We start from the raw sequence: 24,136 nt of genomic DNA on the forward strand, positions 1-24,136 counted from the left end.
CAAAAATTGGAAATGATTGAGTTATGGTAGAATGGGTAGGAAAGAATTTTTTTTTTAATGAAAAAAGTATTTAGGAAATCCTGACCTCTCACTTTTTAAATCACATGAGAAAATTATCTCAGTAAATATTGGTGGTAGTTTTGACATGTAAAAATCATAGTACAGTTCACTGAATTTGAAAAATACTCTATTTAGACGAAGATTATGGAAGAGATTCAGGCCCTCCAACTAAGAAAATTCGATCTTCTCCCCGAGAAGCTAAAAATAAGAGGCGATCTGGAAAGAATTCACAGGAAGATAGGTAAGAGGTGTCGTTAATGTGTTTCTTCTTATGCTGTCATGACTCCGAGAAGAGGGTTGTCTCTGATTTCTAAATGAGTAGAATCTCCAGTTACTTTGGGAAAGTGCTTACTGTCCACTCAGTGTTGTTCTGCATATTTCATAGCACCTCAGGCAGGGCCTCTGAGTCTCGAGGTTAGCCTCTCGGAGGTCCTGAGGCTTGCTTGGACTCAGCCTGGAATCCAAGGTGAGCTCCAAAAATGCTGGAATGCCTTTGTTGCTACATCGAACCTTTGAACAGAGACAGAAAGATTGTTTAAGTATGTGACTTGTTACCTAAGAGTAGTACTGACATTTACATTGTGTGATGGCAAAGAATAAGTGACCTTTTCTGTTCAGTCACAGATCACTGGCAGAATCATAGCTAAAGCTTAGAGTCTTAAGTTGCATTTCCTACTGGGTTTTACTGTCTGTAATCAATTCTACTTTGTTTAAATAATTATTTTAAATATTTTGGACAGTTTCTTTTCCTTTATTTCTGTAAATGAATTCAGATGACTTAAGGCCTCATGAAACCAGGATATTGTAGTTTTCATCTCTGCTCTTAACAGGTATACACGTGACACTCTCATCCTCACTGTAGCATAACTTTAAGACCTCCATGACGGTGGTGGTGGTGCTGGTGGTGGTGGTGGTGGCGGCAATGGTAGTTACTGTTTATGATTACTAAGTGCCAATATCTCTGCGCTAATTTATATTCATTATCCTATGATTCTCACAACACCTTTATTAGGATAAGTAATATTAACTAAGAGGGGTCAGTGATTTATTCAAGGACCAGCAAATGGGCCAGCAGTTCTTAAAACCATATCTGCTGGACTCCAAAGTCTGTTTTCTAACTATTAGGCAATACCACTTCCAAACAATGCTGTTAAGTATAAGCAGTTAAGAAATGATAATAATTGTTGCTAGTTCTTCTAAGATACTTACTTTCAAGCACTAAAATCACTGTCATAAAGCCCTAGGCAAAAGTCTTTCATGCTGAATTCACAGAATGCTAAATTTGTAGAAATAACAATAATAAATGCGTTTACCTAGTATTTTCTGCTTGCTTTAATCACTAACCTCTGGTATTTTCTTTCCTGAAGAATTTCAGAAATGTGGTTTTGAGGAAAAAAGTAAGACAAAATTATACTTTTGGGAGACAACTCTTCCATAGTTTCATACTATATCTCTCTAATCCAGTTTTATACAGCAGTCCAACTTAGAACTATCTTTCATTATATTCGTTTATTATATTTCTCCTAGGAATGAGCTTCTTTATGGCCTGTTATAATGTCTCATTGATGTGATTGATATCTAGCCTGAATTTTTCCCTGTCGCTTAATCATGTGGTTTTTCACTTTCTCCTAAGTGTCCAAGAATGATTGAAATAAATACAACTTTTATTGCCATTTGTATTAAGTAGCTTGTATGTTTATTCTCTCAGATCCGTATCATGTTGATTTTTCTGTTGGGCTCTACTTAAAAGTTCAGCTTTTACTTGACCTTGCTGTAACAGGGCTCAAGGATTAGTGGTCTCTATAAATTCAATAATAAAAGAACTAGAGAAAGTGGTACAGTTCTTCATCATTGTAATAGACTTGTGAATTAAATGCTTATTTTGCATAAAATATTTATATAGGATAGTCACAGGTTCAGAATTCTGGTGTGTTTGGATCACATTACTTACTAAAGAAATGTGTTTGATTTTTCGCTTTGTCTGGGAATCTTGGGTTCAATAGTTTGTTGTTTGAGTGCCGTCTAGATTATGGGAATACCAAAAGAGATTTACCAGATCTGTTGTTTGAGAAAAGAAAGCTATGAAGGCAGTTTTTAAGTATGACTGTTTTCGTTTTTGTTTGTCAAAATTTCTCATGGAATCATAAAATTTTAGCACTGAAGAATACCAAATGATCTGCCTAAGATCATACAACTAATTAATTTATGACAAAGATGGAACACTAGAACACAGATTTCCAAGTTAAGATTTGTGAGGATATAAAATGTGCATTTTTGTGACCTAAAAAGTTATTTTGTAAAATTTTCCATTGAACTTTGAATCTCCTTACCTTCTTATTTTACTTTGCAGTGACCTTTAGCTCACTTTTATTTTCTCCATGATAGTAGTCAGGTCTGTGTGTTGAGGTTTTTGATGTATAGAAATATTGGAGGCAGAAAATATTAGGCAATAATGTTAATTGATTTGTTTTCATTTTGTTTTAGATAAATTTTTTGGCATATTGTAATCTTTATAACTGAACTCCATTTTCTTTAATAATTATATTTTAGGTTTTTTGCATCTATATTTGGTGCTGTCCATGTATTTGCCTGCTTTACCACCACTGATATATTATGTGACTTACTTTCAGTATAGTTATACTCTGCCTCTTACAGCACAGACTTTTGTTCTTATTAAATTTCTTGTGAACCAGGCCTTCTCCGTAGGTGAGAAGTTTTTAACCTCTGTTGAGATATCTTATTTTTTTCCTTTGGGTCTCTGGAAGAAGCAGTGTTTTCCAAAAGTAGATAAAACTGTTCAAAAAACAGATAAATTATTCACCAGCATCCCTGTGAAGTAGGGGAATAATGGAAGCAATTTGACCCCTCAGCATCTGTTTAAACATTTTATGTATAAAAGAGGTTTTCTTTGGTGTTCTTCTACAGTCAGATGCCAGAGATCTGTGTCCTCTGAGATGTTGACCTAAGACTTTTAAACTTTTCCCCCCTCTCCCTTTATAGTGAGGACTCAGAAGAAAAAGATGTGAAGACCAAGAAGGATGATTCTCACTCAGCAGGTACAATTTTTAACATAATAATTGTAATTCTTATTTATATACTTATTATTAGACATTTTGATAAGTGGTTTATAATAATGCCAGGCACTGTCGTAAATACTGCATTACACACGTTACATGTTCCATCTTCAAAGAGCTCAAAGTGATTCTCAGTCCTGGTGGCTTATTACAGTTTCCTGTGAAGGGTTTTTTTTTTTTTTTTTTTTTTTTAAACATACTCCATCCCATCCCAGGACTTCTGATTCAGTGTGTCCAGATGGGATGTGGAGGCTTGGATTTTTAAAAGTATTTACACATTATTCTGATGCATAGTCAAGATTGAAAACCATTTACATGAACAAATAAAGGATATCAAATTAAATAGAATAATATGAACTTATATACAGTACTAAGTGAAATCGAGATATAAAAGGGGAGTGATGGCCCTGGGTTAAAAAGCAAACAACAGTTAGTGTCAGTCCTACTCTTTTTAGCTGAAAGTAATTCTTTGAAACAGTAACCATGGAGAAAGTTTTTTATAAGAATTTTAACTTAAAAGAATTAATGAGATTTCTGGTCAAAATGGTGGAGTAGTAGAACCATGAGCTCACCTCTCCTTGCGACTGCAACAAAACCACAGCTGACTGCTAAACAACCATCAGGATAAAAAGACTGGAACCTAGCAAAAAAGATCTTCAACTGGAAACCTAAAGAGGGAACCACAGCAGGATGGTAGGAGGGGCATGCTTGCAATATAATCGGGCCCCATACCCCCTGGGTGGGCAACCCACAAGCTGAGGGATAATTAAGTTGCAGAGGCCCTCCCACAGGAGTAAGAGTTCTAAGCCCCATGTCCCCAGCCCAGGATTCTAGCATTGGGAGGAGGAGGAGACCCCAGAATATCTGGTTTTGAAGGCCAGTGGGGCTTAACTCCAGGAGCCCCACGGTACTGGGACTGGCTGGACCCTGACTCTTGGGTGACAAGAGAGGAGTGTCCTGCTGGGATGCATAGGATGTCTCCCAAAGAGGGCCACCTCTCCCAGGTCGAGAAAGATAACTAACCTACCTAAAAATACAAGTAGAAGGATAGACAATATGAGGCAGCAGAGGAATATTTCCCAGGCTAAGGCACAAGGTAAAATCCCAGAAGAAGAAATAAGTGATGAGGAGATAGGCAGTTTTTCTGAGAAAAAGTTTAAAGTAATGATGGCAAAGATGTTCAGAGAACTCAAGAGGAGTATAGAAGCACAGAGTGAAGTTTTTAGCAAAGAGTTGGAAAATACAATGAAAACTCAACAGAGTTGAAGAGTAAAATCACTGAAATGAATAACACACTAGAAGGAACCAAGAATAGACTAAACGAGGCAGAAGAATGATCAGTGAGCTAAAAGACAGAATAGTGGAAATCACTACTGCACAACAGAAAAAAGAAGAAAGAATGGAAAGAAATGAGGATAGTTTAAGAGAACTCTGGGACAACATGAAGCACACTAATATTCTCATTCTAAGTGTCCCAGAAAAAGAAGAGAGAGAGAAAGAACCTGAGAAAATTTTTGGAGAGATAATAACCGAAAACTTCCCCAACTTGGGAAAGGAAACAGTCACCCAAAGTCCAGGAAGCGCAGAGAGTTCCACACAGGATCAGCCCAAAGAGGAACACATCAAGCTTGGCACATAGTCATCAAATTGACAAAAATTAAGGATAAGGAGAAAATATTAAAATTAGCAAGAAAAAAGCAACAAATAACATACAAGGGAACGAACTCCCATAAGGTTATCGGCTAATTTTTCAGCAGAAACTCTACAGGCCAGAAGGGAGTGTCAAGATGTATTTAAAATGATGAAAGGGAAAAACGTATAACCAAGAATACTCTGTCTAGCAAGGCTCTGGTTCAGATTTGATGGAGAAATCAAAAGCTTCACAGATAAACAAAAGCTAAAATAATTCAGCACCATCAAACCAACTTTAAAACAAATGTTAAAGGAATTTCTCTAGTCATCAAACTGTAAGAAAAGAGAACAAAGAGAAGAAAGAGGGGGAAAAAAGACCTTTAAAAGATTGCTTTGGCAATTTGGCATCTTTTGTGGTTCCATATAAATTTTGGAATTGTTTGTTCTGGTTCTGTGAAAAATGTCATGAGTATTTTGACAGGGGTTGCATTGGATCTGTAGATTGCTTTGGGTAGTATGGCCATCTTGATAATGTTGATTCTTCCAATCCAAGAGCACAAGATATCTTTCCATTTCTTTGTATCATCTTCAATTTCCTTCTTCAGTGTTTTACAGTTTTCAGAATATAGGTAACCTCTTTGGTTAAGTTTATTTCCAGGTATTTTGTTTTTTTTTGGTGCAATGAAAATGTTTATGCCAATTATAAAATTCTGGTTTTAGAAGTGAAACAAACAAAAAAGGTGAATGAAGGGCCACAAAAAGCAAAATACCCTTTTTTATGGGTGAGTTGTATTCCATTGCCTATATATGCTACAGCTTCTTTATCCATTCATCTATTGATGTGCACTTAGGATGCTTCCATATTTGGCAATTATAAATAATGTTGCAGTTAATAGCAGGGTGTGTGTATCTTTTTGAATTAATGTTTTTGTTTTTCTTGTATATATGCCCAGGAGTGGAATTGCTGGGCCATATGGTGGTTCTAATTTTAAGTTTTTGAGAAACCACCATATTGTTTTCCATAATGGCTGCACCAGTTTACATTCCCACCAATTATGTACAAGGGTTCCCTTTTCTCCTCATCCTTACCAACATTTGCTAGTTGTGTTCTTTTTGATAATGGCCATTCTACCAGATGTGAGATGATGTCTCGTGATTTTGATTTTCATTTCCCACAGCTAAATCTTAATACGGGAGCCCCAAAGTCCAGGAGAAGAGCTGTAGGTAGAGGCTAATACAGATGTGACTTGGTCTAGAGCCGGTTGGTTGGCAGCCTGCTCTTTAACCAGATATATTCACAAGCACAGCTGTGTGTTGAAAAGAACTTTTCATTGATAGACTATAGTATAAGAAAGTAATTTTATTTAACTTGTATTAAGATCTAATTGATCTAAATATAAATGTGTTTTAAAATTTTCCCTCAAACCCCTCTAAACTGAAATGGTCACACTTCATTCATAAAGGATAGTAGCTTGACATTATTTTAGCATCTGTATGTTTTGTATCTTAGAATAAATATCATTGGAAGATAGCCTTCCCGGTTCTACTATTTAAAAATATTTTTCTAACTTTAGTTTTTAAAAATTGTGAACGTAGATTTGACTGCAATTGAGAATTTTAGGGCAAAGGAATGATGTAAGTTTAAAGTATGTTGTAAGAAGCATGTGTTCACACCTAAATTCAGCTTTATTACTACTTAAAACTCCATGCCTAAGTTATTTTATATGTAATAGTGGGAATATAGTCTTATTTAAGTTCATTCTTTGAATTTTAGCTCTTTTGTATATTTTATAGGAATTTTTAGGGATAGAATTTACCCTTTTTGAATGAAATAAAGCTGCAGATTGTATCTTACACTGGCTTTTCTTGTCAGCTGTCAAACCCATAACTCTTTGATCACTGCATTATAACTTTGATATTGCAGAGGACAGTGAAGATGAAAAAGAAGATCATAAAAATGTGCGCCAGCAACGGCAGGCAGCCTCTAAAGCAGCCTCTAAACAGAGGGAGATGCTCATGGAAGATGTGGGCAGTGAAGAAGAACAAGAAGACGAGGATGAGGCACCATTCCAGGAGAGTACGTACCGCTGGCCTGTTACTCTGGTCGTGGTTGTAGTTGGTGACCTTGATTACTTCAGCATTTTTGTGGATGCTAAATGTTACAATCAGTCCCTTAAATTAGATCCTCACTATTAAGAGAGATGACTGTTTGATATCTATTTGTATTTTAAAAGATTCAAAGATTCCTATGATTATGATGTGCATCATTTATACTGAAATACTGAGTGAACAGTTGTTAGAGTAACAGTTACCTGGTGGGTGTTATAAGATTTATAACTTTGGCCTGGTAGAGAAGGGCGTAGACCTCTCTTGACAAACGTGTTAATAGAATTTAGATGTTTCAAGGGGGAGGGTATAGCTCAAGTGGTAGAGCACGTATTTAGGATGCACAGGGTCCTGGGTTCAATCCCCAGTACCTCCATTAAAGAAAAATTTAAATAAACCTAATTACCTCCCCATGCCAAAAAAAAAAAAGTGATTTAAAAAAAGAAAAAGAATTTAGACGTTTCACAAGTTACTTAGATTAATTAATTACATGTATTTTTGCTTCGTATGGCGTTTTCTTAGTTCATTTGTTTATAGTTGGGACAGACGCACGGAATCAGTGCAGTTTCATTTCCCTGGTCTCGTCAGGACTATATGGGAACGATGGAACTACCGAAAGTTGTTTGATGGCTTTATGTTTTATCCAGGTTGTCTTATCTCTTCCTGTTTCAACCTACTCCTAAAACAAGTCAGTCATGACCCTCATGTGCGTGCTAAACCATTTTAGAGGTGGGGCCAGTGACAACTCCAGCCAGATCAGTAGTACAGCTGCAAATAGAACCCAAGAGTGTTTGACTCCTAAATCCCATCCTGCAGTCACTCTTAGCACTCTCTTCCTTTGTTCACTTGGAAGGATGTGTACATTAAGTTGGACGTTGAAATTCTTCTTTCCTCTCAGAAGATTCCGGCAGTGATGAGGATTTCCTAATGGAAGATGATGATGATAGTGACTATGGCAGTTCAAAAAAGAAAAACAAAAAGATGGTTAAGAAGTCCAAACCTGAGAGAAAAGAAAAGAAAATGCCCAAACCCAGGCTAAAGGCCACAGGTGAGCTCTGCAGAAGTGAAATGAATTATTGCTTTGAAAAATCTCAAGAACCAATAAGCTTCTCTACAGAAATCCTTCATTAGGGCTTGGCCTTGGCCACATACTTAACAAGAATCAAGGGATCCTGCCTTCCGTAGTTGGAAGCAGCACTGACTTAGTCATGAGGACTCCAGCCCCTGCAGCGGTCCGGTGGCTTAGCCCTGTCCAGCTACTGCTCTGCGTAAGGCAAGGCTTGAGAACGACCTATGTGAATCAGGCCCAGTGGTAGAAACACCACACCAGCGTAGCTACTACTGCCCTTTTTTCCCCTTTGATACCACAGTCTCAACGTCTAGTCAACATGAAATTGTGAAAACACACACCTGTAGCAATACATCAGCGCTCTGTGTTCCGATTCCTACACCATCCTCTGTGCTGACAGACTAAAACCACAGCTGAGCACTTAGATTCATTTTTCTTTGAGCCAGACATTCTCCGGGTCGAGCTAGACTGTCACTAAATCGGAAAGCTGGATTTGCTTTTCGTTTTCATTCTGGCAGGTAGAACTTTTTACTCATTATCTCTTGCTGTTGGGAATGATGGGACTATCCAAAGTTGCTGGTGGCGTCAGTTCTACCAGATTAAGTTACATCCCTTTTTCTTCACCCAATTTTTAAACGTAACTAATTTTTATCATGAACAGGTTTTAGTTTCACAAGCCACTAAGGATGATACGCAGTTTCTTTAGCATCTTTATTATAGACATTACTGCTATAACATGACGGTGTTAGTAAAAAAGTGTTTGATACCCACGCTGATTTTTAGAAAGTTGCGGTGTTGTCTTTACAGATTTTTTTCTTACCGATTGTTTTGTTTTGTAGCTGATGTTTATTAAAGACATTTTCTTCCCTTCCCCAAATGGGTATCTTTCTTTCAGTGACGCCAAGTCCTGTGAAAGGCAAAGGGAAAGTGGGTCGCCCCACCGCTTCAAAGGCATCAAAAGAAAAGACTCCTTCTCCCAAAGAAGAAGATGAGGAACCAGAAAGCCCTCCAGAAAAGAAAGCTTCTGCAAGCCCTCCGCCCGAGAAGTCTGGGGATGAAGGGTCTGAAGATGAAGCCCAGTCTGGGGAGGATTAAAAGTGATAATGGTTTGGGGAGAGATTTTATTTAAAAAAAGAGAAAAAAAAAAGAAAAAAGAAAAAAAGAGGGAAAAAAAAGAAAACCTACTTAAGATAGAATATGGTTTTGGCTATGGCTTGACTCATGGGCTTTCAATGCTTTTTTCCTTTTGTTGAAAATAACATATTCTCTCTCTCTCTCTTTTTTTTTTTTTGTAAAGAAAACCATTGTATGTTTAATTTACCCTTTTTGTCTATTGGTCTTCTCTTTGTCACCGCCCCCACCAACCCACCCGCTTTCCCAATGAAAGCCATGTCAGATGAATCACTGGATTGACTGCTTCATCTTTTTAATTTTGATGGAAGGTATACCACAGTTGTAAAGCAATAAGATTTGAGGTGAACACTATGGAAATTTTGCTTTTTTGCTAAATGGTAGCAAGTTGAACAGTAATCAAAAAACGTAGAGGGCTTTAGTTAAAAATGATTGCTTCTTTCTCTACCTGGACTTTTTAAAAAAATTAATTGTCCTCTAATACAAGTTTATATATCTATATACAAAAATATGGATGTCTAAAAAATCATGACTAAGCTTCCACTGATGGGGCAAGTAGGAGATAAAGGTGAATTCTGAATTGTTACTAAAAGTATTCATATTTTTTACCTTGGGGCAGGGTAGGGAATTGGGTTACCTGACCTTGTTTGAGGGTGTGGGTTTTTTTTTAATTTCATCACTTGTTATCTCTAAGAGACTCGGAGCCAGTGATCCTTCTATCCTGCTACAGTCTAAGGAACTTAAAATGCAAGGGCCGCCAAAACTTAAATCATTTTTTATTTCCTATTTCATTCTCTGATGGTTCATGTTTTAAAGTATATATGTATCTATTCTGTTTCTTGGATACAATTTTACCAAGGATCAAAAAAAAAAAAAAAACAAAAAAACCCTAGAACTTAAATGGCGAGATCTATATATCACAGTGGATTTCTTCTCAAACTGACAATGTTTAGGTTTTAAGTAAATAAAGTACCAGTTAATGTGAAACTCAATCACAAAGACTTGAGATTTTTCCTTCATGAAAACAGAATTGAAATTCTTCTGTGCCATAAATGTGCATTTAGGTCCCGTGAGCCATGCTGTTTTTATTCGGGGGTAGAACGTTTTCTTTTCCATACACCTGTCTCCCCATATCTTCATGGAAATACGGCATGAAGTGCATCTCTCGGCTTCCTGCTACTGGAAGGATACGACTGCACGCCCCGCCCCCAGTGCCTGCCAGCTCTGCTCGAGGACGTGAGCTGTCCCGGCTCTAATCTCACTCCACATCCTGTGCTCCATGGGAGTGTGTTCAGTGCTGCTCTGACTCTATTCAGTTAGCTTTTGTCTTTTTACTAGGGCCCCTGCTTACTGCTCCTGTTGCTTAAAACAAAAGTTTAAGGGGCTCTGTGGGGCTGGAGAAACCATGCATTCAGGAGGCCTGTGTGCAGTTGGTAACAGACTTTTACATGCATTATGGAGGCAGGAGACAGATCTGTAGTTTTGATCCTCCACATTCTGATAACCATGAGCTCATGGGAGCAAGGTTTCGGGGTCTTAGTGCACTAATAAGTTGAAAAATTAGTGAAATTTAACCTCTGCCTTTTTCTCTAGATTTGCTTCTTCAATGTTTACTTACGTGGTTTTCCTTCTATCTTTTAAGTCACAACGTATTTTTCTCTCAAACAACCTGGCTTTCTTGCAGATGGTCATAGAACAAAGGTTATTTAAGGAATATTTTTACTCTGATTTTTAAGACATTGTAAAGAGTATCCTTACTCTGTGATTCCTTTTTTTTAAGAAAGCACCAGTGACAGAGAGTCGTTTCACTGTTACACTGTGTGTGTTAAAGAATGAATTTGGAGATTTTAGTGCTTGGCCGAAATGCAAAACTTAAACATAGGTAGCAATTGGATTATTATCTTTCATGATGGTTAACTTTACAGTTGTGAACTTTGCAATGGGAGTGTTAAAGATGATTCTACTTGCTTTCTGGGTTTGTTCAGGTATTTTAACAAGGTTTGTGTTCACATGTTAAAAAGCCTCTCAGTGTTTCCACCATGCACTTCTCTTTTTAGGGGTTTATAAATTTAAGTCTTACATTCCTAGTAACATTTGCGCTTTCCTTAGATTATGTTTCGTGAAGACTGGGGGGAAGGGTCTTTTAAAACTAGCCGTGGTATTTTATGTAACACAATCTCTATAATATATTAATCTGCACTAACATCTCTGTCATATACGCACATCCTTTAGAGGTAATCACGTCTTCTAGGTTACTTGTGTGCATTTGGTTGCGCTTTTTCTTTGGGGATCCCTTTTTAAAAGATTAACTCATGAGACTGAAAAATGTATTATATATATTTCTAATAGACTGGACAAAAGGATCTGTGTCCCCAAGAGAGACAGGCTCTGAATGAAATGAAGTGTTTTCTCCACTTCTTACTGATGATCTCAAACACCCTGGCCTTCCCTTCAAATCATGCATGCAAGTAGGACAGCTGTGGTGTCTCAACTGGAAACAGGTGCTCAACAGTCAGGCTTGGTCATGGTACCAGGACAGGTTGCAAGGCATAAGCTGATGGGGACTGGCCGTTGGCAGCGCCCTTGACTAAACGCCCCCCTTTTCTCTAGTGTGCCTGTGGTGAAATGGCGATAGCGTTCACTGTCTTGTTTGCAGTGCTCAGGAAGGGGGCCGTTCACTCGAAAAGTGCTTGTTTGTGTTATCTCAGTTCTCCAATGTTGGCCTCGTTAGGTTTACCTCTGGGATGTGGATTTCGGCAGCTTTGCTGACTGACACTACATTCTGGTTCTTTCTTTCAGACTTCCCTCCCCAACACATGCACGCATGCACGCACGCACGCACACACGCATAGCTGGAAATGGGTAGCTTCCATCTTATGAAATCTATTTGTAGCTCGCTGCTTGCTGCTAGCCTTCCCCACCTCAGGTCGGAATCAGTGGAGTGGGCCCAAAGGAGACATGTTCCTTTCAGTAACGGTAGATTTGTCCTGCTTTCTACAACATCTCCCTTTCATATCTCCACTTCCTGTTGAGTCCATGAAGGAAAATTAATGGGTGTGTCCTCGTTTAGGGAGGTCATGAGTGGAAATCTTTGAACCTGGAAGAACAGGAGTTGATTTCCCTTGATAGATTTAATACTTTTTTTTTTTCTTTTCTCCACAATACCTGGTTTGCTCCAGATTCAACCCTCAGTTCAATACTTAATTTTGGTTCTGGTTCAAATAGTATTTTCTTATATGTAACTAATCAAGGGTGGAATTTGAGGTTACAATCCAGTAAAATTTTTGACATTCTTAAGGATATGATCAACTAAACTGAACTTGACACTGTTTTTTTTTACATTAATTTTGTTTTGTTTTTTAATCCATGAACATTCAAGGAACAAATGGATTTTCGAGTACTGGTTGGGGAAAGAGCAGTGCTTTTCTTAAAAAAAAAAGTTAAGGGTGTTAGAAAGGCAGGAGCAGAATTTAATAGCAGGAGCAACAGGAAAGGCTTTATAAAAGACCGTGTGGCCACTGTGGCTGTTCTACAGAAAGGAAGTTTTGATCTGAACAGTCCTTTCTGTGCCTACATCACCAGTAGCTGCACTGAGAATAAACTATCACCTTAGGAGTTTGGAAAGGAAGAAACCTGGCCTGTTCTTAAGGGCCTTCAGACAGATACTTAAACAGAACGAGTAACATACATTCCTGTCAAGGAATGAGGAAACTGGAACAAGCTGGCTGCTCTTCAGGTTAGAGAGCTGTCCTTTTCTCTGTACCTGGAGCTGAGTTTATTTGAAAAGGGAGTTAGTTTCTTTGAATATTAGGACGTCAAGCTAGTTATAGCCGAATTTCAGTGTGCAACCCATTTCCTCTTTTTCTTGAGATAAGCTTGATACAAAAATCACTCTAAATCCTAAATCTCTAAATTACACTTTTTTTCGAGCCTACTTCACAAAATTCACAGTGGTGCTGACTGTGTATTAACCACTATTGGGAAAAGTCCTGTAAACCTGCCTGTTGCCATGCCCATGGAGCGGTGGAACTGGTGACATCTGTTTGAGCATGCTTTGTGTGGCTGGTGGAGTGCCGCCGTCGTGCATACACTTTGTACATCAGGGGTGAAGGGAGGGTTTTCTAGATTATGGGAGGGTGGGTAAAATTGGGATTTTTTTGTTGTTGTTGTTCCTTTTTTGATGGGGTGTAGGGGTGTAGTACTCAGCTTATGCCCTAAATAACTTGTATAAAAACCCCTGAAGTATTGTGTGGGTGTGTGTGTGAGTGTGTGTTTGTTATATGTCTGGCAATTAAACCTTTGTCTTCTGGAAATTAGTGAATTCTTTTCTTTTTTTCCTCCAGAAGTATTTGTTACAAGATTTGTAAATAAGAGCTCTACTTGGTTTGTTTACCATGAACATGTTGCAGCAAACCTTAGACAACTAATTCCTGCAAGATTGAAGGAAAGACTTTAAGATTTGCCAGGTTAAGCAGCAGCCAAGTTCTCAGTAATTGTTTGCCTTGATTCATCTTTCAGACTTCATTTTGCCAGCTCTAAAATTCCCCGTCTTCCTTAATTTTAGTCCTTAATCTTTTACGTTCTGAGCAGGAAAAGTAAAAGAGAAGAACCTGCTTAAATATATTTAATTGTCCATGGACTGAAACCCGGGCATCCCTTAATACTACAATGTTGCTAGATATACGTGATCAGACACCAGAGGGTTGGGCATTCTTGCAATACCTTAACAGTGCTGAAATCTGCAGCATGGTACTAAGGAAGTTAAAGTTTGAATGTAACCACTTTATTTAAAAGGTTTTTTTTTAATTTAAATGAAATGGGGTTGAAGTGAACATGATTTTGTTGACCATGTTCGTGAATTATAGACTCAACATGCATTGGTAGACTTGTGTGATGGTCTTTTGTGATACTTAATTTCTACATATCCCAGTCTCTGTATGGATCTGCATAGACAAAGAAAAAACAAACTCCTGCTTTCTTTTATTGAAGGGTTTCCAGGACTGCGTGTCTGTTCCTGAGCTCTGTTTTAAGTATGTGTATCCTTTGCTTGTATTTTGTATTAAAAAATAAGAAAAAGAATCCTTTATTGTTGAGCATGTTGGCATTGTCCCCTTTATTTTTTTTTTCTCTTTTGGGGACATATGAAGCAAGTTATTCTTTTTCTGTATCTTTTTTTCTTTTGTAAACTTTTTTTGTTTTGTTTTGTTTAAAAATGGCTTTATAAAAGGGCTTTTGTAACCCAGATGTGTGCTCTGTGTACTTCTTATAATACCCTCAAGCAAATACCCTGGCTTATTATACAGCTGATCACCTTGGCCTGTCCCATCCCAGTCCAGCCTGATTGGGGGGGAGGGGCTGCTATCTAAATGAATTCTTTAGAAACTAGCAGTGACCATCACTGTTGTTGGTAACAAGACAAGCATATCTTGTCTTAATACTTCAGAGTATGGAATCAAGAGACAGTAGGTTCACTGACTTTTGCTTAATCAAGGGAGCACTGGACTGGGTACATGAGGGTCCCTGTGAGCATTTTCCTCATGTTCATGTCCAAGGTTATGAAGTCTGATGGAGGGCAAGTTTCTTTCAACAATCCTATCATTATATATAATAAAGGATAATGTTAATACTCGTAAAACAGACATTTGCGTTCAGTTTCAAATACCTGTAAGAACCACACTATCTTGCAGTTTATCATTAAATACTACTTCTTACCTGGAGAATATGGTACAAGATACTGTAGCTATTAGGACTTGCATCCTTTTCAACCTTTTCCCTTATTTACATTCTTGCCTTGTCATCCCAATAGTGTAATTGACATAAAACTCACCTTGGCTTCGAAATTAAGTGCCTGTTTGCATGCTGTTATCCCTTAGAGACTAGCTAACTTGGCATTTATTTCTTACAGAGTGGCTTGTCCCAGGTCAAAGTTTACTTCAGAAGGCCGCTAACCAGCCACTTGTCCTCACAGTCTGTGGGTGTTTTATGATTGACATACCAAATTTCTGTTTCAGTACAATGCTGAAGAAACAGAGTCTGGTTTAAAGGACTTCGAAAACCATCAGGTAGACAGAGGCATAGAGGTTGGGTGGGTTTGGTAAAATACATTTCGAATTCCCTCAGCTTCTATCCATGAGCATTATTGCACGGTAAATTGACAGTTGTAGTTCAGCCCTTTACAGTTTATGAGGAGTTTTTATTTACATAGTATCTCATTCGGTTTTCCCAACAACTGTGAGATTGGTCAGATGTTCCTCTAATTCTGTCGAAAATAAACTGGCTCAGGTAGGATGTCTGACCTGGCTGGCACGTGGTACAAAAGTTTGAATCAGGTCGTTCTGTGTGCTTTGAATTGTCACAGCTGTTGGTTCTAAAGCCAGCTCCCGTTATCCTACATAAATGTCCCCTTGAGCCTTCCTAATAATAACCTACTGGGCATTTGGCTGTTTTTTTAGCATCACTAAGTTAACAGTGATACTTGAATCAAGTCCAGTGAATTACATCAAAGATTAAATGGGAAAAATGTCCTTTCAATGAGATATGAACATTTCTCATTAAATGCTTAAATTTACTTGAAAATCCTGCTGTGGTCCCTAGATATGAAGCTTCAACTTATGTAAAGGCTTTTATGGCCTGATTATGTTTTAAGTAGTGACTAAAAAGAGGGAAATGTGTCATCTTGACTATACCGCCCTTATCCTCTGCCAGTAGAGGGCGGTGTTGGCCTTCCATACACTTAGCTAGTGGGCCCATTGCTGGCCCCATCTCGTTTTTAGGTACTGTTCCTCGAACTCTGCGTCCACTGTATCAGGACACCCTACCACCTGCTTGGGTCAGAGATGTTCTGTGATCAGTGTGCCCACTTAACATCCTGGTGTATGCAGCAGCAGTATTTTCTGGGTTTTAAGTGCAAAATAGGATCTCTTGATTCATGCACGTGCTGTTCCCTTTTTTACAGCTCCCAGAACAGATGTGGATAACTTCCTAAAATGAAAATACATGTTGAGATTTCAAAATGCAGCTGTGAAAGCTTGGCCCTGTTTTGAAACATGTATTGCCTTTTGAAATTGCCCTCCAGTTCAAGAGGCTTGTCTCTTGCACAGACAGCACTGATACAAGTTTATGTACATACTGAGACCTCTTTTTAAGGTAACGTGGTACTTTGTGTTCCTTTATCTTGATGGCATGCTTCTCTTTCCTCCATTATCCTAATAGAATGGACAGGTACCCATTCGACATGCTTTGGCTGGGCCGCCACCTGGAGAAATCAGCGTTATCCTTGGGTGTGCCCCCTGTTTCAATATTAGACTTGGACAAATATTGTGAAATAAATGCTGTGTTGATTCTGGGGTCAGTGTATGAAAGAGGGCAGCCAGAGTTTACATCCTAGTGAAGAAAATAATCACTTAAAAATATGATAACATAAAATCTTAAGAGTAATAGCTTGCCTTGATTTAGCTCATGGCACCTAGAAATGATTTGTTTAAAAATCTAACTTTAAGGAATAAATAAATCAAGGACGATTACATGTATATATTACTGTTATTGGTAATGTTTTAGCTATTAGCTGAAGGTATGTATATAAAGAGAGATGGACACACACACAAGCCATTTTATTAGAACGTGTAAGACCATTCCTTGGCTGGTGTGGAGGTGCAGAATGTCATGTGTCTAATAGATACACTTTTTCCACCTCGTAGGAACAAGAATACGTAGTCTGTGTAGTCAGGAGAGCCCTGACTACAAGACATTAGGGTAGAAGGAGGTAGAAAGTCACTGAAACAGGAAGAATGATGGCATAAATTTTAGGATAACTACTGATTTGATAACTCTAGATGATTGGTTATGTGGAAAAAATTGATTCTCATCGATGAACTCAACATGTATGGTGATATAATTAATAAAAAGTAGATTGTGAAACACTTGTCTTTACCCAGAAAGTGTATAGAGACAGTGACACACACTGGATCCTCGCTTTGTGGACTATAAATTGGTTCTCTAATTCGATCTAATGGAATAAAGTCCTGAGCATTTAGAAAATATGGTTTTACCTCGAACGTAGTTAAGAAGAATGACACAGCAAAGCTCTTTTATGAGACACTAAATGTCTTTAGGAGTCACCGAGGACTCAGTCAACATTCTGTTTAGATCTTGGAACATAATCTGGGGCTTCAGTAACCTAACTTCATTTCTAATGCATGCAGCATCTCAGTTACAAACTTCAAGCTCCCCGTTTGGTCCTTTGCTCCTGCCTCTGACCTAATTCACCGCTATCTCTCCTCTTCTTATTTTTGTGAATGAACAGCTTCCATGGGGTTAGCAGTTTTAAGGCAAATCCACTGTTTGTACATGTGCCAGGCAGCCCTAGAAGCGGCTGGGAAACCAGCTGTCCTGTCGAGAGTCGGCCCGCAGCGGGCCCAAGGACAAGATAAACAGCATTTCCTGGTAATCCTGGAACAATGCAGAGCTTAGATTCCAAAGCTCCATTGTAGGGAACTGCGGCTGTAACTTCAGGTATACAGGACGCACAAGCACCCAGTCAGAGAGTGGTGGTTGCCCTAGACCTTGCACAAGAGGCTAGTCTTGGGCCATCGCAAAGCAGGTCACTCCTCTCATCCTCCGTTCCCTCATTCTCTTCCCACGCCTTCAAGTGAAGCAACAAGACCTGATGTTTGGGTTACTCACTCCTCAGCAGTCAGCAGCACTGGGCGGCCACTGAGAAGCGGATGCCCTGCTCTGGGAGATGTGAGTCTAAGTGGGGACACCCTCATAATGCCAGACAGTAGAAATGGGAGTTCCTAGAACATCTCTTGCTTCTAGAATTGACCTCTGAATTAGCCGGCAATAGTTATTGACGATGAAAATTATGGTGCCTCTATTCCAAACCAAAAATCGGGACCTGTAGTATGACAAAGTGTTTTGTCCTAATCCTCACTGGGAAAAAAACAGTCTAAGATACAGTATGGACCTCAGAATATTTGCATTTCTGTGATATTTTTATGGTGTAAGGAACTAAAGCATGAAATATTTAAAATTGGGTTACTCAGGAAATGCATGTGACTGGTACAAAAAAATGCAACAGGTGTTAAGCAGCAGGGTTGAGAATAGCACAAAACGCCTGCTAAAGCAAGAGCAAGAGTCTGTTTTATTGAGGCCTCCAGTCGCCTTTCCTCATTTTGCAACCTGCTTTAAGAGAAGCTTTGTGGCTGGTTGTGGATGAAGCAGAGCAGTTTACAGGGTGATCCTGGGCAAGTCACTTACTAATCCTCCCCCCATCTCTCCCCAGCCCATGCCGATTCTCCTTTTTATACAATGGAGATAATAAGGGATGACTTTCCTGGCTTCGAAGGGACACTGTGAGAGTGAGTGAGGCTGTGTGCACCTAACCCCTGGTAAGGAGGCTCTCTGGCACCCAGGCTGCTGCTGGCTCTGTAGACAGACTGGTCTGGTCTTGGCAACAGTCTCAGACAAAAGCAGCAATGTGCCTCTAGGCGAGGTACGTGGCTGGTAAATACCTCATTCCTGCAGAACTGAAATCTTTTGCTTTGTCTCTGGCATACAAACGAGTTACTTATTAATAAGAACACTCTGGCAAAAGGATAAACTTTAACCAGCCCACAAGGTGGGGTGGCTTTAGAGAAGACGGAATAGTGACAGTCAGTCCCAAGTCACCTCCTCTAGCAAAGGGCTTTTAATAGTGGAAGTACATAGAACTGATCGGCATTTGAGTGTTTCTTCAGCATCTCATATGGAAAAAAAATTCCACCCAATGATTACAAAGTGTATCCCTAGTTATGGGACATAGATTTCAAATGAAGGGAACTCATTTGAACTGGAAAACTGATTAGAAATACTTATCAGGAGTCTATTTTTGGTGTATGAAATCACCTTATTCTTGTCTCTTTGGTTTTTCAAATTTACTGCCAGAAATGAAGCCTCAAGACTATGTCTTGGAGCCATTATCAGGGATAGAACCCAGGGCCTCAACAGAACTGCTTCACTGTTGCAGTGTGATACCCTGAGTTCCTGTGATATGGAAGCCTTACTAGAATGCTTTTTGTTGGGGGGGGGGGTTGCCTATCAAGAGACCCTTTTTTAAACGAATAGCATCTTTGGAACTGAACCCCAGGGACCGAGCTACAAGACGGATGCCTTCCTCCTTCCCCGCAAATTCTCTTAAGTCTGCGGGGAAGAAAGACCCTATTTTAACAGATAGGGATGAGGCCTTTTTAAAAAAAAAAAAAATTGGTTTATGTAAGTTGAGTAACAGTCAGACTATATAAATACTGAAATTCTGGTCAGAAGCCTCTTATCTTGTAACACCCCCTTCCATCAGATTTTTAAGGACACCATTTGTGCTTCTTGTGCAGATAAGATAACTCGCAAAAGTTGAAAGTCCCTCTTGTCCTGTTATCTTGCCTAAGCAGATAGAACTGGTCACTGGGCTTCCGTAAAAATGTTCACTTTTCTTAACCCAGTTAGCATCTCTGAGTTCCGTGAATGTGCATGACACGTGCTTCCCCTCATTAGGCATTTTGGACAAGCGTCAGCATTTAAGGTCATGAGAACTGGAGTTTTGTTCCCTCTTAAGAGTATGGTATTAAGAAGACGAAGCTGTAAACTCGGATAGCTGTCTGCCCTCGGGCTTAGCTTTCACAACATTCTTGTAGAGTCAGAATGCGGGCTTTGACGCAGACAGACAGACAGACAGACAAGGCAGGTTCTCGGTAGGAAAGCACCAGTGGTGAAGGACCAGTGTGAGGAATAAAGAGCCCGGCTTCTTGAACCCCATTTCTCCACCTACCCTGCAGGCAAGTCAACCCTCGGCGTGTGTCAACCCGACTTTCCAGAGAGATTTCTTTGTTTGGAGGTGTTTGTTTCTTCTTCTGTTTTCAACGTACAAGTCCTAATTGAGAACACGGGCATTCGTTTTCTCATCAAGGTGGTAAAGTGTAAAAGACTAATCACTAAATGCAGCTGTTACATGTATTGGAAAGGAAGGTATTAAGGGTTCTGTGATTTGATACATTTGGCTCCTCATGGAAAAGTGCTTGAAACCAGTGGTTCTCAAAATGCCATCCCTGGACCCATCAGCTGGGAACTTACTCAAAATGCAGAATCTTCATTCAGCCCCATCTCAGGGGCTGTTGAATCAGAAACTGGGAGTGGGGCCCAACTGTTTGGGTTTAACAAGCCTTCCAGTTGATTCCCGTGCACACTGAAGTTTAAGAACCCCGGCTGGTTTAAATCATGACACGGGATCAGCTGGACTAGATCCTTGCCCTTCTCATCTCATTAGAAAAGGCAATTTGGCCTCAGTGGTACTATTGAGACAGACCAGTCATTGTACCTGTCTGGGTTTGGCTCCCCAGCACCAATTAAATCCTTTAGTTACATCTTTATTTGCCTTTCCTGGAAATAATTTTCTTCACTCTTGGATGCTTCATCCCCCTGTAGGAGTCATCAGAGCTGGAACAGACTCTTTTTGAGGAATCCCACTGTCACGTGCCTCCTCTGGTACCTCTACTTTTTACCTTGTGACTTAAGAATCCTGCCTGCTGTTGGACTTCCTACGGATTCAGGACATGGTTCTGTGGTTTTCTTTTTTTTTTTTTTTTTCCCCACTCACTTTCTCAGAAGACAACTTGACCTTGAAAATGTCTTTGACAAACCACAGATGTTCCTGTTCAAGAAAACATACATAGTAACATCCTTTAATAATCTACATCTCACCCTGGAAAACTCATTTTGACTGTTAACTTGTGGGGTTTGGGGCAATTTTGGGAGGGGTGCAATTTGGTTTATTTTATTTATTTATTCGTTTATTTTAACGGAAGTACTGGGGATTGAACCCAGGACCTCGTGGATGCTAAGCACATGCTCTACTACTGAGCTACACCCTGCCCCTCTTGGCTGTTAACTTACATACTTTCTCTTCCAACATTAAGTCTTAATAACAGTAGCTCTTGTTTTTGTGTGCTTATGTTCAAGGAATATTTATCATGCCTTCTACCATTGAATCCACAAAACAGTCCCACGAGATCCAGGAAATAACACTAGCCCCAGTTTGACAGAGGAAGAACCCGAGGTCTTGAGATGGTCAAATAATGTGCCCCAGATCACACAGCCTGACAAACGCAACATTCTGCAACTTTTTTCTTGACTAAGGTTAACGCTGATCAATTGCATTTCGGTCCCCTTCACTTGCTGCCCAGAATATCCAGCCTCTAGCAGAAAACATCAGGGAGCAGTGAGTTGACAAAAATAGATGAAAAGAGAGATGTAATGAAAAAAAAAAAAAGAAAAAAGAAAAAACTTTAAATAGATAAAAGTCAAGGACCCAGGTCTGAGTTCTGGTTTTCCACTAACCAGAAACTTACCTTACCCGAGTCTCAATTTCTCAGATTGTTAACTATGTCAGTAACATCTACTTCTCAGGGTTGTTATGAGGATCATAAGTGAAACTGCCCAGCAAGAGGCCACACAGTGGTATTTCCCCCGGGGGTTGAGAAGTTAATAATGCATCAATAGCACACGAGCCAGGAGTAGCCTCAGTTGCTAAATCCCAGTGCCTTTCCTTCACCCGGCAGAGGGAAGTTATGTTTCTCTGACTGTGTGTCTCTCGAGGCTGGGATGATGGTGCAATCCAGGCAAATCAGGGGATGGGTGGAAGGGTTGGAAACCACTGAGCCAGCTTGCCTTGGGGCCCTGGCTACCTAACCCCTGAGCCTCCCCAGGTGCCTTGCTTCAGGCACTATCTGTTTATTTATATTTGTCCTGTGAAATAGCCGGCAAACAGCAGGCTTCTTCTGTACATTTTGGTACTTGTGGATGGAGCCAGATGGGGGTCTCTTTTGGAATGCCCTAAGGTTCAGGAAGGGCACAGGCCAGGTCTGCCTCAGAACAACATTCTCTTGGCCGATCAGATCACCGTGGTTAGGTGATGGGGGGCGGTGCATGGTAGAAACATTTAATACAGAGGCTCTGACTAGGAAATAGGACTATAAGGAGGCAGGCTGGGGAGGAGGGTGGGATGGCTGGGAGTGGTGTGAGCTCCCATGTAGCCCTCCCCCTCCCTCTCTGACGCTGCAGTGGATTCCTATAGAGGAGGGAGGGGCTGTGGTGATGAGGCCTGGGGTTTCATCCACACCTTGGTGGCTGGGCTGCAACTGGCAGCCTAGTGTGGGCCTGGGGGGTCTCAGTCTTGGGGGAATCGCTGGTTCTGAGTGGAAAGCGACATGAAACATGAAGTAGGGAGGAAAAGATCCCAAAGGAGCCTCTTCCTCTAGGAAGTTGCTGATGGCTGGGGTGGTCCTGCATCTGCCTGCGTCCTGAATCCATCACAGCGTGCTCCTAATTTGACAAGATTTCAAAGGCATCCCATACATTCTAGGACACCTAGTATTTCTTCTCTGGGCGTGGCCTGTGTGTGCGCATAAGAGAGAAGCTGGCAGGGCATCAGTGTTTGTGTGTTCCGGAGGGTGGGAGGTGGGAAGGGGGGCAGCTCGTCCTCTGCAGCCCCTCCTCTCTTGTCAATGTAGCCAAAGGACACGTTGACTGCTGGGTCCTCCCATTTCCCCAGGCTAATTACATGCCTCTTTATGAAAGGAAATAGTTTCTCAGCTGAGCTGGGAAACCCAAGTTCCTGGTGCCCCCTCGTCGTGGGTATCATGGGAAGGACAAGAAAGGACGCAGCTGCTCGCAGTGCTCCCTGCCTTCGCTGCCCCCTCCAGGAGCGCCCAGCCCAACCTGCAGACGCGGACCAGACTGCCTCCTTCTCCCCGCAGAAGCCTCTGAACCTGTCACTGGGCATGGCCGTGACATGGATGCTTTGAGGAAACCCAGGCAAAGGATGCGATTAGGTGATGGATACAGGCTTTGTGGCAGAAAGGATCCTGAGGAAGTCAAGCTGTTTATTCACCGCCCTTCAGCTGCTGCCTGGGAGTTAGAGGGAGTGTGGCTGTCCCCACCCCTGCTGTGTACAGCTGCTACTTCAAGCTTGGCTGGGGGGTGGGGGAGGGAGGGAAGGGAGGACGGGACACAAGGGGGAGGCAGGGGAGGTTGGCTAAGGTCCTGGGACAGGGATGTAAGACCTTCCTCTCCCCCAGCGTCTCCCTCTGTCAGCACAGTCCCTGGGAAGTGGTTTTAGAAAATCACCCCACTTGGGACCATAGGTGAGAGGAATGTGGAGGGAGCAGCCACGGGAGCAGGAAACAGCTGGGCTGCTGCTTCCCTGGGAAGGTTACACACGAAGCAGATTCCAGGATGTGAGGGTTACGGGCACCATTCCCCTTTCAACTACTGGAGAGACAGGCAGACAGACAGACACCAGGACACACAGAGAGAAAAGATCCCAGGGTCACCAGTCTCTTCGAGACCAGCAGTGACACGGAGGAGACTGGTCAGCGGGGAGGGAGCTGGGCAGCGTGGAGCCACACAAGAGACAACCTCTACGGCCACCCAATTCTCCTTTAAAAAAAAAAAAAGCCAAAATTGAGGAGATTGGGATTGCGGAAATCAGGAAGAGGAGTGACAATTAACCTGAATTTGTGGTCTTTCAATGACCATCCAGCAATTTCTTCCCTGAGGAAAATCAGCCCACTCCTTTGTTATGTCTCAACTACATTCAACCCAGAGCTGGATAAAGAGGCAGCGGAAAGAAACAGGAAAAGTGGAGACTGTCAGCCCCTGGAGGGCAGGAGATCGCTCTCTCTCTCTCCCTTCTTTGCATTTGACATTTTTATTGTAAATTCACATGCAGTTACCATAACAATATAGACAGAGCCCTTGTACATGGTGCCCAGCTTTTGCCACGTTTTGCAAAACCACAGTGCAATATCACAACCAGGAAACTGCCCCCTGATACGATCCACCAATCTTACTCAGATCTTCCATTGTACTTGTTGCTTGCGTGTGTGTGTTTAGTTTCATAGTTTTATCACCTGTGTGTGTCTGAGCCATCACAATCCAGATTCTGAAGTTACAACACTACAAGGAAAAAGAATCCTTTGTGTTGCCTTTTTATAACCATGCCCCACCCCCATTCCTGGCAACCACGATTCTCTGC

At 40.7% G+C, this 24,136-nt stretch overlaps 1 protein-coding gene across 2 annotated transcripts in view; it reads left to right on the forward strand.

The window, feature by feature from the left end:
* NUCKS1 (nuclear casein kinase and cyclin dependent kinase substrate 1) overlaps positions 1–14,314 on the forward strand; it is a 29,248-nt gene extending 14,934 nt beyond the window's left edge. The window contains exons 3-7 of one of the 2 annotated variants that reach the window (XM_074351955.1): positions 196–301; positions 3,061–3,116; positions 6,691–6,843; positions 7,774–7,920; positions 8,837–14,314. In XM_074351955.1, coding sequence (XP_074208056.1) covers positions 196–301; positions 3,061–3,116; positions 6,691–6,843; positions 7,774–7,920; positions 8,837–9,036 — 662 coding nt within the window. In that variant the 3' untranslated portion in view covers positions 9,037–14,314. Of the gene's footprint in view, positions 1–195; positions 302–3,060; positions 3,117–6,690; positions 6,844–7,770; positions 7,921–8,836 lie in introns of both variants that reach the window. The other variant, XM_074351954.1, reaches the window with a different exon arrangement.
* The last annotated feature ends 9,822 nt before the right edge of the window (positions 14,315–24,136 follow it).

Source organism: Camelus bactrianus, chromosome 23, assembly GCF_048773025.1.
Source record: "Camelus bactrianus isolate YW-2024 breed Bactrian camel chromosome 23, ASM4877302v1, whole genome shotgun sequence".
Classification (NCBI taxonomy): Eukaryota; Metazoa; Chordata; class Mammalia; order Artiodactyla; family Camelidae; genus Camelus; species Camelus bactrianus.